The following is a 14,929-nucleotide window of genomic DNA, read 5'->3' as shown; positions in this document are numbered from 1 at the left end:
AGATGGCTCACTTTCAGAACATCTAAACTATAGTGGCATCTATAGGCAAATATAATCAATCACTGTAGACTACCTTGAACTTCCCAGTGCTGAACTCCTCTGCGAGAATCCTCCGAAGCAGATCCTGGGCACTGCCTACACACTCAGCCAGTCTGTGTGTCTCTGACATTAACCGTTTTATCAGCGCTAGAGAGGAAAGCAAGAATAATTTGTAATTTCTTCTTTGTATACCCAGTGTATTCAATGTTCAATTTCTGATACAAAGACTGTTTGACAAGCCGTTATAACCTGTATTTAAATGCCACACAGCCAAACAGCACAAAACACATACTTATATAAATAAATTGCTAGATTTTATCCCCACTGGACAAATCTTTTTTCGCCGCCCCTTAAGTTTGATTGACTCAAAATAAATATGTTGAACTGAGGTTTGTATTTGCATATTGGTCCGGTTCTGTCCGGGAATGGCTTTTATTTATACCTATGGTGTTGATGTATAATATTCACATGTAACAAGAAGAGAATCGTTGTAATCGTATTCGTGACTAATCTAGAAACACATATATCAGTGGTCGAAATTAACACAAGCCCGCAAGCCCTGCACTGGTAAAATATCTTCCGGGCTTGCTCAAATTCAGAATTTTATATAGCAGGGCTTGTTAGATATTTGATGCCAAGCAATAGTATAAAAATTCGGACTTGTTCATCAAAAGTCTTATTTCAATGACTGATATATGCAATAAGAAAGAGCATGAACACATTTTCAATGGTGAAACAGTCATCTAAGGAAGATAAATTGTCACCCCCAATTTAAAAAAAAAAATTGGATGAAAATCTAGCACTGGATTCATATTGGCCTGATCCACAGTTCTCACCTATATTAGTTAAAGTCAAATAGTCTCAAGTCAGTGAAATGGAAAATGTTTCATTCAGTAATACTACTTTCATCAAAACTAATAAAGTGAAGGACTCCCTTACTTCCATCAGGGTAAATCTCAGTGATAAACATCTTCAAAAGTCGTAGACATGCCCGTGAGATGTACACAAGTTTCTGGAGGTCTGTGACAGCCCCGAGGTGGGACGGGCCCCGTGATGTGTCAAGGTCTGACGCTATCGAGTGGAAAGTATTCCAGGCCCAATCCAACAGCTTTAGTATGGCCTCAAAACTCTCCTGGAAATCAGAGGAAAATTAAAAAGGTAGGATAAAAGGTAAAAGTAAGATTTATTTTGAGAAGAAATGATAAACAAGGCAGAATTGTAGAATATTCCTAAAAGTTTAAGATGGATTGTATAAATAATAGGAAGCCTTTCACAAACACCATATATCCATCCATTCATGGAGCAATTTGCATTAAAATGATAATATGTCATAAAGTCCAACAGTATGATCGCCAGCCTTGTTATAACTATCCATATGTGAAAATATTGATTTTATTTTGTACATTAAACAAACCTGCACCACCATATACAAAGGGAATGCCTATGTGGTAGCAGAAACACATTTTGCAACTTTCATTATTTCATCCGCTGCTGAACTGTTTTACTGAACTCTTATATTCCATCGACATAGCAATGAGTAAACACAATAAAAGCAGATAATAACATTTATATTTTGGTGCAATTCAAATGCTAGCAAAATGCTCATCGACAGTGCGCTTATATGTGTGCATGATGCTGACGTTAGTGTTTTCACTGTCATATAAGAAGCACATCTTGCATCCTTTTTGGTTTCATAGTTTTTTGTTTATCTTCAGAAGTTGCAATTTAGCAGACTTATTGCAGACATTATTTTTACATCAAGATTTCTGCCATATAAGTGGAGAAAATTACACTCTAACAATAACTCTCTTTAACCTGTAATAAGAAATCATAATGATTTTCAATGTGCTCGATGAAATGCTACATGGGTTGTCATAGTAATTTTCTCCATTACTATGCATGAAACCAGGTTTAAAATCACACTGATAGTCTTAAAAGACAGCACAATATACTTGATTGGCTGTTGAATTTGTTTTTACAAAGATAAAAGCTTATACAAGCTTACTCTCAAAACTTCAAAAATAAAAACTCTTATAAGTAGGAAATTAGTACTATATAATGAAGTAATTCACTCACAGAAGACACAGAGCATGAGAACTCCTGGCTAAGTGCATGAGCACTCTCCGTTGTCTCTGACTTGCGGGTAACGGTCGTGTTGTCACGGGACGGAAGCCTGTATAACATCTGGGGAATCTGGCCAGCATTCACATCTGTACCATTGTTGGACTTCTTGGATCCTTTGAACTTGAACACCACCCTGGATAAAGATCACATTATGTTTCCCCTACCTTGGATTTTGTTGTTAAGATATTTTAGAATATACTTGCCATTGGGTGTTATTTCGACTGAATCCACAATCCCAAAAGTATATTTTTTTTCAAGAAAATTGGACCCCAAATTTACAATCCTAAAAATAATGCCTGACCCCATTCACAAAAAGTGGAAAAAATACTGCTAGCTGTTTTCACAGTAAAATGCATTCAAACATTTTCATTAAGTAGCTGTTCATTTGATAGTCTAAGAAATAGCACATATATGCTAAATTATGTCATGCACACATCATACAACTGACTATGATATGCATTTAACTTGTCCTGCTAAATATATATTAGGATTATTTAGGTCAGAGGACATAGATTAGGATACATACTGGTCCTCAGTGGTGACGGTGTACTGTCCGTTTGACCCACAGTCACTGCTAGGCCCGGAGATCTTAGCCAGGGCAACGTACCAACTGTTGGCCTGGATCAGCAACGGCTCATCAAACAACATAGGGTACTTCTCTCTGGAAAAGGTTATGTCATATTGAGGGGTTGTCATATTGATATTGAGGAGAAAAAATGTTAGTTTAATCTTGCTAATAAATTTCTGTTTTGCCAGTGTTACATTAACGCTATATATTACATCCTTGACTAGTCTATAGCATTCCGAACATGCTCATCAAAATAAAGAAGGATAACAAATCCAAACCCCCAATTTTGAAAATGATTTTGAGAATGAGAGATTTCGGGCCAATTGCAGGGCTAAGGAGCTTAATAGAGAAACACTTGAAATTGTGGAAAGTTACATCTATTTAATTCCATTCTTGCTAGTTTAAAATATAAATATTCAGCAATGAACTAGCTCAATGAATGTACAGTGGAAACTCACTAAACCGGATCTCCACAAAACCGGAATCCTCGGGATACCGGACTTTTTTCAGAGTCCCGATTTTCCCCTTCTATTTTCAATGTAAAATAATCCCTACAAAACCAGAACCTCAGAATTCCGGATACCAGACAAAAAATAAAAAAAATTTGTTCGTTGTCAACTTAATTTTACCTCACAAAACCGGACGTATATTTGTTTAAACATGTCAAAACGATTTTGTGTATTTGAAATTCGCGAATCGCGTGTCACTTTGTTTTGACAGCCGGTGCGTTGTTAAATATTGCACCTATGATGTTGTGTTAACTCGATAATGATGATTGCGCTGTGGATTGACTGCCACGCCATAATCGAACTTGTGAAAAGAAAATTGATTGAAACATTAATTTGTTAGTTGCAGAAAATAAAGAACTAGAAACGGTTATTAAGTGATCATTTTGGAGGGTTGTTTTATCTAAAGACTTCTATGATTGAATCAAATTAGAGTGGTGCTTTAATTAAACTATCAATCACAGACGACACTGGACACTTTCTTTCAGTAATGTAAGAAGAATTACCTTGACTGAACATTATGTATCACACTAGAAACGTAAAGATACAATGATATAAACTGTATCTGTAATGTTACAAAGACATGCACATTGATATATTAATGAATATACATGTATATTCTATGCATTATTTCAAGTTACTTGATGTAAAATAAATGTTGTCTTTATGTGTTTTCATTTTATTCCAGTTTTCAACTTCCCTTCAAAGGTTAACTCAATTAACATTTTGAGTAAACTTACTCCGTACATCAAATCCTCACTAAACCGGAAATTTTGCCCAGTCCGGACCTTGTCCGGTTTAGTGAGTTTCCACTGTACAAAATTTGAACTTGAAAGCTCTGAATCCTTATTTCAGGGTTAAATCCTGCAACCCCTACCAAATACACTGATACAAAAGTTTAATCAAAAGTGATATCCTTGCCTCATTCTACTCCTCAAGCAAAACATCTCAACTTCTTTGCAAAATGAATCAAAGTAACTAACCCCTCTATACACAATTTTACCTGGCGGCACATTCAAAGGCAATTTCCTCTGTCTCCCCCAACATTTCACCATCCCCTTCATTTTCACCGCCATCTTGACCAAGTTCAAACAGCTGAATAGACATGAATAAAAGGCTACTGTTAGTGGCTCATTGATTTCATACTGGCTTAAAAAGCTAAAGATGTACTCATATAATATTACAGAGAGATGGGATTTGGTATACCATAGTATTTTAGAACTCAAATAAATGAAATGATGAAATACACATAACATTTATAACAAAAATTCAACCTCAACGTTAAAACATTTATTTTAACAACTTTAAGGCAATCCTGGCCTTCATCAGGTTGAATGCAATACATGAATGACTTTATTATGCCAAACTTCTTCGATTTTGATTTCCTACCTTGATCCTTCCAAAGTATTCTCCCCTGCCACCGAAGAGCCCAAATCCACCAAGCAGTATGTCTGTATCACACATGAAGCGTATCGCCTCAACGGAGTGGCCAGAGTAGCCCCAGCCTCCGCCATGGTCTGTGGAGAATCAGTGGAATAAGTTAAGTGAAGTAATTGGTGTGTAAACTTTTACATTTTGCTGATGTGTACTTTTTTGCCTTTAAAGATAATTTATTGATATGAATTTAGTTCTTTTCTGTCAATATGTATATTTACAACACAATTTTTTTTTTAACCACTAGTTTTAAAGCACAAGTGATTTTACTAGATTAGTTCAGTTAAAAGTAAAATTAGCTCACAGTAGCAAATTGTTTTCTTCATTTTACATCCAGAGGGCATACACTGCAAGCTGGGAACCAAATTGTAAATGTTGTGGCTGAGGGTATAAGGGCAGGCCTTGGGGATGCACTTGTCTTACCTTGCAAGTTGATGACACACTTACCATTTGATACAGCTACTGAACGTGGCTTCCACTTACTTTCAAACCTGTTGACCACTGAGAAGTCATCCTTGTTGTAGACCTTGGCAGCTGCAGCCTTCTCTCTCTGTTCTTCAACCACAGTCAGGCCGTTCTGACGGGCCAGCATCAACGTATCCAAGCATCCTGAAAAAGTAACATCACAGCCTTAAGGCAGAGACTGGACTGAGAAGGAAGACTCTATGCACATTTGGTACAGCTACATATACTTGATGATAGGTAAAAAAACTGTGTGATACTTAAGGCATTTGGAAAAGATCTGGCACCATTTAGATGAAGTACTCTTATTTCCCATTCATAAATATTTTCCTCTGTTGGGGCCATCTTTTCTTTATGAGAATACATCATCGTAAGACCAACATGTTCCGTTAAACATAATGTCATTGTTACAAATTAAATTGATTGTGTTAATTGCAATATCAAATAAACTTATTCTCAACTGACACATCAATGTATTATTTTAGTAAAAGACATTATTACCACTGAGAAATACTAGTTGGAAAAAGCTATCATTCAATTTCCTTGTAATTGTCCTAAATGAGATTAGCTATGTTGGTAGTTATCTTTTTTCACTCTGTGGGTTTTCTTCATTTTCGTCTATATAAAAAACATTTCTTTCCTCTCTGTGAAACATAACAATTCCTGCAATGCTTGTTCTTATTCAATAATTCATTATCAAACTTTGCAGTATTTCAATAATTTATTTAATACCCAGAACATGCAGAGCACAGTGTGATCTTGTGGCCTCTGTAGTCCAACATGTGGGCACAGTCAGCTCGGGCTTGAAGATCTCGCTGACCACCTTATCATCATGCTTGAGTGGGCGAGCCTCAGCTGAGATCACGTTGTAACACTCCACCTCGTTGGTCTCCTGGCTGTAGCTGAAAAGATAAGAAACCAGGTATTTAAATGAATCTAGAGGCAGTTAAGCTATTTCGCTATTGAGATAGCTTTTAGAATAATGCGGTAGAGTGCACGCCTGCAGCCAACATTGGCAAATAGCAATTTATGCAGTTAGTTACAAACATCTTACAGATTTATACAAGTATGGATGCCTAATGGAAAAATACAAAATTATATCCATAAAACTTGGATACTAAGATAAAAATAAACTAAACAAAGTTATGAGTCATATAAATCTGCTTTAATATCATAAGAGGTCACTTATTTATTTAAATAAAACATACCATAGTAAAAGACAATTTATCATTTTCAACATGAAATCAGGAATCATTATTCTGTTCATATTTTTTTCCAAATACATGACACAGTAATAACTTTTCTTGCCAAAGAAAAGAACAGATAATTAACATCATTATGATGTGCTGCATCTTGTTCTTCAAAGTGACATTAACCTAGGCAACATTTACCTCCATAGCCAGCATATACCGCCCCATCTCGATGGGGGTGGTTTAGGAAACTAACTAGTGAGAAATCTGTCTTTTAAAAAAACAACAAAAAAACTTACTAGCTAGTTGTTATAATGCCAAGGATACGTTGTATATAAACACTTACTATTGTAAAGAATTTTAAAATTTAGACATCTTTTCAAAATGTAGGCTGAGCATAAAATGTTTGAATAGAAACAAATTATAGTATAATTTCTATGATGTATTTTAAGTGTTTGATTTCGATGCGTATGTGATATATTCTTAAGACATTATTTAAATATTGAATTATTAACACTAGATTTGTACATACTCTGTAGGATTATTTATATATATACAGTCCAAAGCACCCACGCTACGATTAAAGACAAGATGTTATAAATGTTATTCAATCTGTAGAAATACTGTAAAACGTAGCGTGCTCGCCGAATGGGTATAACCCGATGGCGAAAGTAAATAAGCTCACTCCCCCCCCTTACCTCCATAGCACATCATAGCTGGGATCAAGGCAGACAGCTTTGGTTGAGAGGTCCACCTGTTCACTACTACCAAAACTGAAATGACAAGGTCACAGATGAGGGTTAGAGGTCGCTAGAAGAACATAGTGAAACTTTTTCAGGAAACTTGGGAAAGGCATTTCTTATACAAGACTATAATGAATACACAATTAAATATAAAACTACAATCCATAGTTCTTTTTCATCTATAAGTATTCATGCTCATGTCCCAGCCAATGGGTTTGCCAAACAGATCCACATTTAATAATTTAGAAAAGCTCTGACAAGAAAAAAATCCATTAAGCAGATTATAATCTCCAAATTTCCATTTATTATTGAAACAACCACCAAATGTCTATTTAGTCATTAATTGGTTTTATTAAGTGACTTATTTCGAAGCTTGAAAAAGCCTTTCGCATTTTGAAAGTAAGCATTTATTTTTGGTCTTCTAAGTGATTAGTCAGGGCCCACCCTGCTCACTTAATGGTTTTGAAAACTGAAAATATACACTAGCTATCACAACAGTAAAACGCTTCAATTTAAGTAACAATGATTAATCACTGGTCTTTTCTGGGAGGATGATAGACTTAAAAATATATGGAAGTTAATAAATAACTTATTTTTTTGTTAATTTCTGTGTGTGTGTTTTTTTTGTCCTAGACTTGAACCTACAACCCACAAAGAATTATTTTCTGAACAGAATAGAATCAATGTTTCCTGTGGGATTATCTGAATTTTCTCACATTCAGAATAGGATCAATATTTCCTGAGAGATTATCTCAAACTTCTCACACTTATGACCTAATTATCCCCCCATGACCTAATTATCCCCCCACACTTCATTAATTGTCTTCTAATTACACAATGATTAATCAATCAGCAAACAAACAGGTGCCTTTTGTGAAAAAATTAAGTGGGTCCATTCAGATCAAAAGAAAGGATATTACAAATGATAAAAATAACACTTCCAAACTGTGGGAGTACAAAAAGAAGTTAATTAAGTTCTCAACAAATAAAATGAACAAAAAATCAAAAAAGTAAAATTCAGTTCTTAAAATTGTAAAATCAAATATCACTCTACCTAGTGTAGTTGGATTGAATACAACATATTTCATAGGATAATTTGTTCAAGTGTAGTACAGCATATTATACAAAAGTTTATATTAGAACAGTGTAATAGCATTAACTATGTGCACTATGGAATTGATAGAAGAAGTGAAGAAGGTTCAGTCCATACTTCGCTGCCACGACAGGGCTGTCAGCAACATTCTCAACATGGGTAAAACCTGGTTTCTTATGATTAATCTATTTGAAGGAATGTTTTAGAAATGTTTGATTGGATCATGATGGTTTGATTGAATGATTCATTGGTGTATTTGATCCAGAGATGGGTGTTCTCATTCGTTTCATTTCTAAGTTACCTTCACTAACATTCATAAATTGACACCTAACACTTCAATATATGAACTTATTTCGTTAATTTTGAAATGAATACCCTTTTGGTTTATTCTTAATATAAACTTTTATATTTTTCAGATCGATACATCAGGAGGATAAACACACACTCCCTCAACTGCGCCGTGCAGGGCAAGTTCGACCGTGTGATGGCATTGCTGATGCACAAGTCTGTGGCTGAGGGCGTCAAGCGTCTGTTCAAGATCTACAGACTACGAAAGTGGTTCTCTGCTCAGACTATCATCCACAAACTGTGTTTGAGGTACCGTTGGAATACAGGGATGCGTCTCCTAGCCAACATGGACCTAGCCTACAGTCGGCCAGACATTGTCAATATCGCCGTGGAGGATAATGCAGCCCCGACTTGGATTGTGATGGAGACGGAATTCTACAGGAATGACTGATCACATGTGTGTCCAATTACACTCTCAAATGGCCAGTGCTAAGACTTTCCAAAATGCCAGAAAAGAACATTCAGTACCAACTGTGATGAAGTATACTAAGAGCAGGATGAAGTGTTAATCCATGCAAGTTACGGAACTGTGTAGAACTTGTTACTTTGCAATTAAATCATTAAAATGTGCCTAGTAATTATACATGAAATGAAAGCATGTTCAGGTCAAGCAGTGCTTTTTAGCCTTTTGATTTATGTAAATGTGCAGTCATAATTTACCAGTTGTATGGCCAGTAATGAACACGTATACACTGCAGCCTGGCATACAAAATAAGTTCCCTTGGAATTATCTGAAGTGCTATTTTGATATCAATATTTGTAAAGTACATTATATCTGGTCATTTCTGTTCTATGCTAGAATGTCTTGAGAAGAAATAAACTTTCGAATATATTTGACACATTTATTTATGTGCCCAATTTTAAATCAAATGCAACGAGGGATAAATTAAGTATGGCAGTAAATGTCATTTCAAACATTTGGATGGGAATAATACATCGTTCTGGGAAGGTGAAAACACTTTAAGCAGCAACAGCAAATAACAAACAGAATAAGCGCCACATATTAAAAACATATTTGCAACTTAAAATTTCTATAGATATTTACTGCCCAATCAAAATATAAACAAGAGAGCTGCGAAGCTACCGACAATGTTTATCAAGTTTCTTACCCAGCTTTACAACATGCATACTAGTAACTTGTCAAATATTAACGTCAGATTCAAGGGTCTTGCAATAAAATAGGGTTATTAGAACTGCATTTTGATCCGGGAGGTTGTATTCAACTCAATTCAACACAAGCCTCGTAAAATCAAAATCTGCAAAAATCCTGGAGAGTCAAATACAACATTCCGGATCAAAACGCAGTATTAATAACTTTTTTATTATATACATTACTGGTTAGATCACTTAAAAGCCACATGTTTTCATAATAAATGTCATTTTAACGACACACTATTTTGTTTTATGACATTATTTTAACATCGTGCAATGATACTTGTTATGACGTGACATCACAAGAGTGGAATACGGTCTTATTGCACTTGAGTGGAATACGGACTACTGTATTTTGTGACATATATAGAGTGGATTTATGATGGGTATATAATAAATGAACGTATTGTCTCTAGCAACATGTACACAAAGTTTCAATGAATTTCTTGAATGGTTTTATAGTTATTGCCATGGTTTTGAACACCATCAAAGACATAAAAGACACCAACGTTATGGAAATAGTTTGTCTTTTATCTTTGAAATAAACTTACTAGCTAAAGAAATGGAACAGTTTTCAAGTCCCGTTTGTTTTTTATTGATGTAAGTTGTACTGATTCCCAAAATTGCATCTTATCATATTTAAGGAACTTCTGTAAAGTACAGTATGCATGTCACTAGTTATTTTACCCAGTTGTTGAGGGACAAATCTAGTTAGTTTAAACTTTAATATTTTACAACAATTGTGAAACAACTTATTACAACTTTATATTAATCACTCTCATTGGCCTGATTTTATGAACTCACATACGCCCTGGCCATGAATCAAACCCAGGTCGCAAAGGGGAAAAGCGAGTGCCCTGACCACTGCTCTTACCGGACAACCTCCACCCACCTTGTTGAATATTTTAGTCTTCCAAAATGTCTTGTTTAATGTGCATTTTGTTAAAACAATCATGCATGTAATGTAAGTATTCATGTGAACAAACCATGCTTCCATAAAGACAAACATTCATTTTTCTAAACACATTGTCATTTCTATAACATCAAGGCTTTGACAAATAAAAATTTGCCACTGTTTCTCCATTTATTTCAGTTGGTCAAAGGGCATAACTCTAGCAAAAGTTTATGTCAGAAATATGGGACTATTTTTTCAATTTATAATGTCATTGTTAACATGGGTACCAAGTTTCATATTAAAATCCTCCTTTGCATGTTACTGCAGCCAATGAACACAAAGGCTATGAGGATATGTAATCATTTCTTCTCTTTCATCATTAATAAACAGCAAACTTGGTTAACATTAGAATGTATGAATAAAAGTTTTGCAAAATCTAAGGTGCTCATTTGAAGGTGAACAAGGCCAGTATAAACTAGACACTACCTAATGCATGAAGATAACTGATTTCAAGTCCCAGGTTAACTGAAGACAAGGCACTGGTTAGAGTTTGAATGAGTAACAACTCAGTGAGTCTATCTATAAAAACAAAGTAACAAGTAAAAATGAACATAAACTTGGTAACAGAAACTGTTAAAACACTGAAACCTAGGCTGTCTGTCATACTATAGTGCTATGGAATCAGAGAAGGTATTTTAAAGTTTTAAAATAACCTTTCATTACAGGAAACAAACATGAATATATAGGACAAAAGCTGGAACAGACAAAGCACTACAGTATGCGTAAAGGAACTTAGTTTCAGTGGGTGAAATTCAAGGAAGCTAAGAGTAACAGTACCTATTTATTCCAACTGAACTGAAAGATTAAATAAACATGCTATGATTTGAAATCCATGTATATCTATCTATTCTGATTAAGACATACATGTAACATAATATAGTCACAAAATGCCATATTACTCTTCTAAATCTTGAGTATTTAGATGATTGATATATTTTTGAAACTTTGTTATGCATGTCAATCTATTTTATTCTAATACTTTTGATTCTGAGGAAACCCTTACTACAATGCAAATGAACTATTCTGCTATAGAGCAATACTTTCATGATAAAATACCACAAAAATAAATTAGTTGGATCTCAGTGCAAGAGGTGAACATGTTCATTCATGCAGCACAAGCTAGGCCAAGTTTCACAAAGAAACTGAAGTCGAATAATTGACTAAGCAAAAAGATTTTCTTGTTATTAAAACTGTCTAATCTGAATATAGGATTTGAGACAGCAAAATATTTTTTTGTGACAAATGTTGTGAAACCTGCCTTTGAACTGCAATTCATATCAAATCTAAGCAATAAAAAAAAGTCTAAAGCAATAAAAAAAAATAAAGCTTCATTCTCAAAACTAAAATGATGCTTCAAGTTGAAATGCACCTACTCTTATGCTTTAAAAGGCCAAAATGACGCCCATAAAGACACCTACCTTTTACAGTTTCCATCAGTCTTGTTGATCATCAGACATTTCATGATCCCCGCATTGTCCTCTCCCATCGGTATCAGACCTTTAATGTATATCAGAATTATCACTGCCAGTGACTTATTCCCTTATGTTATATTTGCCTCCTTACACTTGATGCAAATTATGCATTAGCATTAAATTACAATCACTTGTAAATTCTAAGACATCATCTTTTAGCTCAACGGGCAATATTCACTGTCCAAATGATGCTAAATATTTATTTACAAAACAAGAAGACACATATCATGATATCTCAAATCCACTGTCAAATAATTCCAGACTTCTAAAATCATCTCAGGTTTTTTTCTCACCTTATTGTGGATGGGTTTAGGGCCATTAGACGTGGGAAAATAGCCAAACGCTATATTTTTAAAACATAGTGCTGGAAATGGGGCTAATATCATTGCTTACAATAAATTCTATGCTCAAGTACTCTTATATTGGAAGAATAATAAACAAAATAATAGAGGAAATGGAGGCATAGTAATGTAATAGTTTTTGGATTTGTGAATTTTGTACTCTTCTTTGAAGTCTTTTTTAAATAATGAATGGGGCCCAATTTCTGCCCAATATTAGGTAGAAAAAACCCCACTGTATCCCCCATTAATTTATTGTTTAATCCCAATCAGTAGATACTTCTCCTATGCCATACAGCTTACCTATGGTGGTTTTGTTCGCAAACACCTTGGACGATGACAGGATATGGGCGTTGATGAGGGACTCATCAATCCTCATGTAAGTCTGGTCTCCACTAGCTCCAACCCATGTGGCACGACGTCCAAACCTGGCTCCTGGGGGGAGGGAGAATTAATTGATCATTTAAGTTTTATAAGCTACAAATTCTTAACAAATTAATCATCCCAACATATCTAATCTATTTCTAACCGTATCAAAATAAAAACAAGAACATTTCCTTACCCACTCCAGGTACTGGCCCTGGCACGGCATACCAGTTATTCATCTTTGACTTAGCTCCATCTTCCGCATTCATACGACCCAGGGCTCCCTTCTACAATACACAAAAATGTTTGTAATATCAAAAATATTTTATCAAAAGCCTGACGACTTTAGAAGAGGCCATTGAAAAAGAATTTTTCAAAAATACAAAGCTATTTAAAGACAAACGGCAGTTTTTGCTGATTAACTTTAGAACATGGGTTACCCTAAAATACATGTAAGCAACTAAAATGCTTACCTGATAGTTTCCGCAGGTAAGGACCTGGCCATTGGCTAATAGTATGACCGTGTGATGGCTCCCTGTCACCACCTGCTGGGCCGTGCTGGGCAATGGTACACGTGTTGGAGTTCCCCTGGTGTGCAATATGTATTGTAGTGTGTGTATGGGTGTAAATGTTATTTTGTTCATATATATACCCATTCGGAAGGCACATGTATATAGGGTTTTAGCCAGGTTTTTTATAAAGGACAGGGTGCTGTTGAAAAAGGACAGGGTGCTATTAAGGGAGAAAAGGGCACAATGTATCTGGCAGTGAAGAATTTGAACTTAATGAATTTCACACAAAAAGTAGGAATTGTTCTTTATTGAAGTAATAATAGGTTTGAAATGCCAAATATGTCAAGTTTCTATGAATTTATACTTAAATGTCAAATTTTAATCAAAAGTTTTTTTTTTATCTTAAGCATTAAATTCTATGAAGGCAGGAGAGTACACATGATGGTCTCCATGAGGGTAGAAGGGTGCTACCATAACAGGACAGGGTGCAGCACCCTTACATAACTCTCTTGACTTTAGCTTAAAACTCTTATCTATAAATTAACAAACATAACAAAGCAATCAAATGATGCAATCAGCCTACTAATTTGCTCATATTGGTCTTGTTTCTGCCAAAGATAGACTTTATCCTTTGTTAATATCCAGTATATTTTGAAAGCAGTCAACACATACCTGGTAATAGTATCTCCAAGCCCAAGCTGGCCATACTGGTTGCTACCAAATGTGTACACTTCACCATTCTGAAGGAGCACAGCTGAAAAAATAACAACTCATCTCATTGTTATATATTCAAAAATTTAATGTCAAAAATGAGTTTCTACCTTGAATAATAAAATTTAAAAAAAGTTCAGCTTCAAAATAAAACCTTGAAAATATAAATAATAAAAAATACTCTCTACATTACATTTTAGTTATAACAAAGGTATATAATGTTTTCCAAGTCAATATTTTAAGGTCCAGGGGCCAATTCATCAATAATCCTAGAAGGGGGTTTGTAACAAGGACAAACATTCCATATTTCTGAGAAGCTCGGCCTGAATTCCAGGGAATTTTGATATTACACAAGGAGATTTTTACTTAACAACATTAAGTAGGATTCTGGGTTGAGTTGTGGTTTCATACCGTCATTAAGATGACAAACGGTTTTCAGACTTGTAAAAGTAGATATATATTCCCATTAGACTTATATCATGTACATGTACATATCTGCTACAATATGTTACCTGCAGGTTAACATTTTAGAATAAAATCAGTAAAAATAGTGTCTCAAAGACACATGAGATTAGGGTAATGTTTTCAGTTACCTGTATGGTGCATGCCACAGGCTATCTGGGTGACTGGGACATCCCCAGGGCCTACTGCGATATCCTGGGGTGGCAGGCTCACTATCTTGTTACCTTGATCATTGTCACCTTCAACTTCTTCTTCTGCAATACGTCATTTACAGTTCAATTACACATATAAAATTGAAGTTCAAGATTTCAGGTTCTACCAAGAGTAATGGGAGCTGTTGCCAATACTTGTCCATTCTTCTCAGGCCATGATCAATGGGCATATCCCAGCAAACACCTTAGCAAGAGTTATGGGTCTTGCTACAAATGACCCAGAACACATCATTATTGGCCTT

At 35.1% G+C, this 14,929-nt stretch overlaps 1 protein-coding gene across 6 annotated transcripts in view; it reads right to left on the bottom strand.

The window, feature by feature from the left end:
* The window catches only part of LOC128227140 (E3 ubiquitin-protein ligase MYCBP2-like), a 76,682-nt gene that overhangs the window by 37,523 nt on the left and 24,230 nt on the right, over nt 1-14,929 (bottom strand). For 4 of the 6 annotated variants that reach the window (XM_052937380.1, XM_052937384.1, XM_052937381.1 and 1 more), the window contains 16 exons: nt 14,607-14,729; nt 13,975-14,056; nt 13,264-13,378; nt 12,987-13,077; nt 12,728-12,859; nt 12,033-12,111; nt 11,392-11,409; nt 7,022-7,096; nt 5,866-6,035; nt 5,155-5,280; nt 4,627-4,754; nt 4,241-4,332; nt 2,690-2,824; nt 2,116-2,296; nt 979-1,171; nt 74-186 (listed from right to left, as the gene is read on the bottom strand). In XM_052937380.1, the coding sequence (XP_052793340.1) occupies nt 74-186; nt 979-1,171; nt 2,116-2,296; nt 2,690-2,824; nt 4,241-4,332; nt 4,627-4,754; nt 5,155-5,280; nt 5,866-6,035; nt 7,022-7,096; nt 11,392-11,409; nt 12,033-12,111; nt 12,728-12,859; nt 12,987-13,077; nt 13,264-13,378; nt 13,975-14,056; nt 14,607-14,729 (1,853 nt within the window). The remainder of the gene's footprint in view (nt 1-73; nt 187-978; nt 1,172-2,115; nt 2,297-2,689; nt 2,825-4,240; nt 4,333-4,626; nt 4,755-5,154; nt 5,281-5,865; nt 6,036-7,021; nt 7,097-11,391; nt 11,410-12,032; nt 12,112-12,727; nt 12,860-12,986; nt 13,078-13,263; nt 13,379-13,974; nt 14,057-14,606; nt 14,730-14,929) is intronic. The other 2 variants (XM_052937383.1, XM_052937386.1) reach the window with 1 other exon arrangement.

The sequence above is a fragment of the Mya arenaria genome, chromosome 3 (genome assembly GCF_026914265.1).
Source record: "Mya arenaria isolate MELC-2E11 chromosome 3, ASM2691426v1".
NCBI classification, from domain to species: Eukaryota; Metazoa; Mollusca; class Bivalvia; order Myida; family Myidae; genus Mya; species Mya arenaria.
The sequence above is the reverse complement of the archived record's forward strand: the minus strand, read 5'-3'. Positions and strand labels throughout refer to the sequence as shown.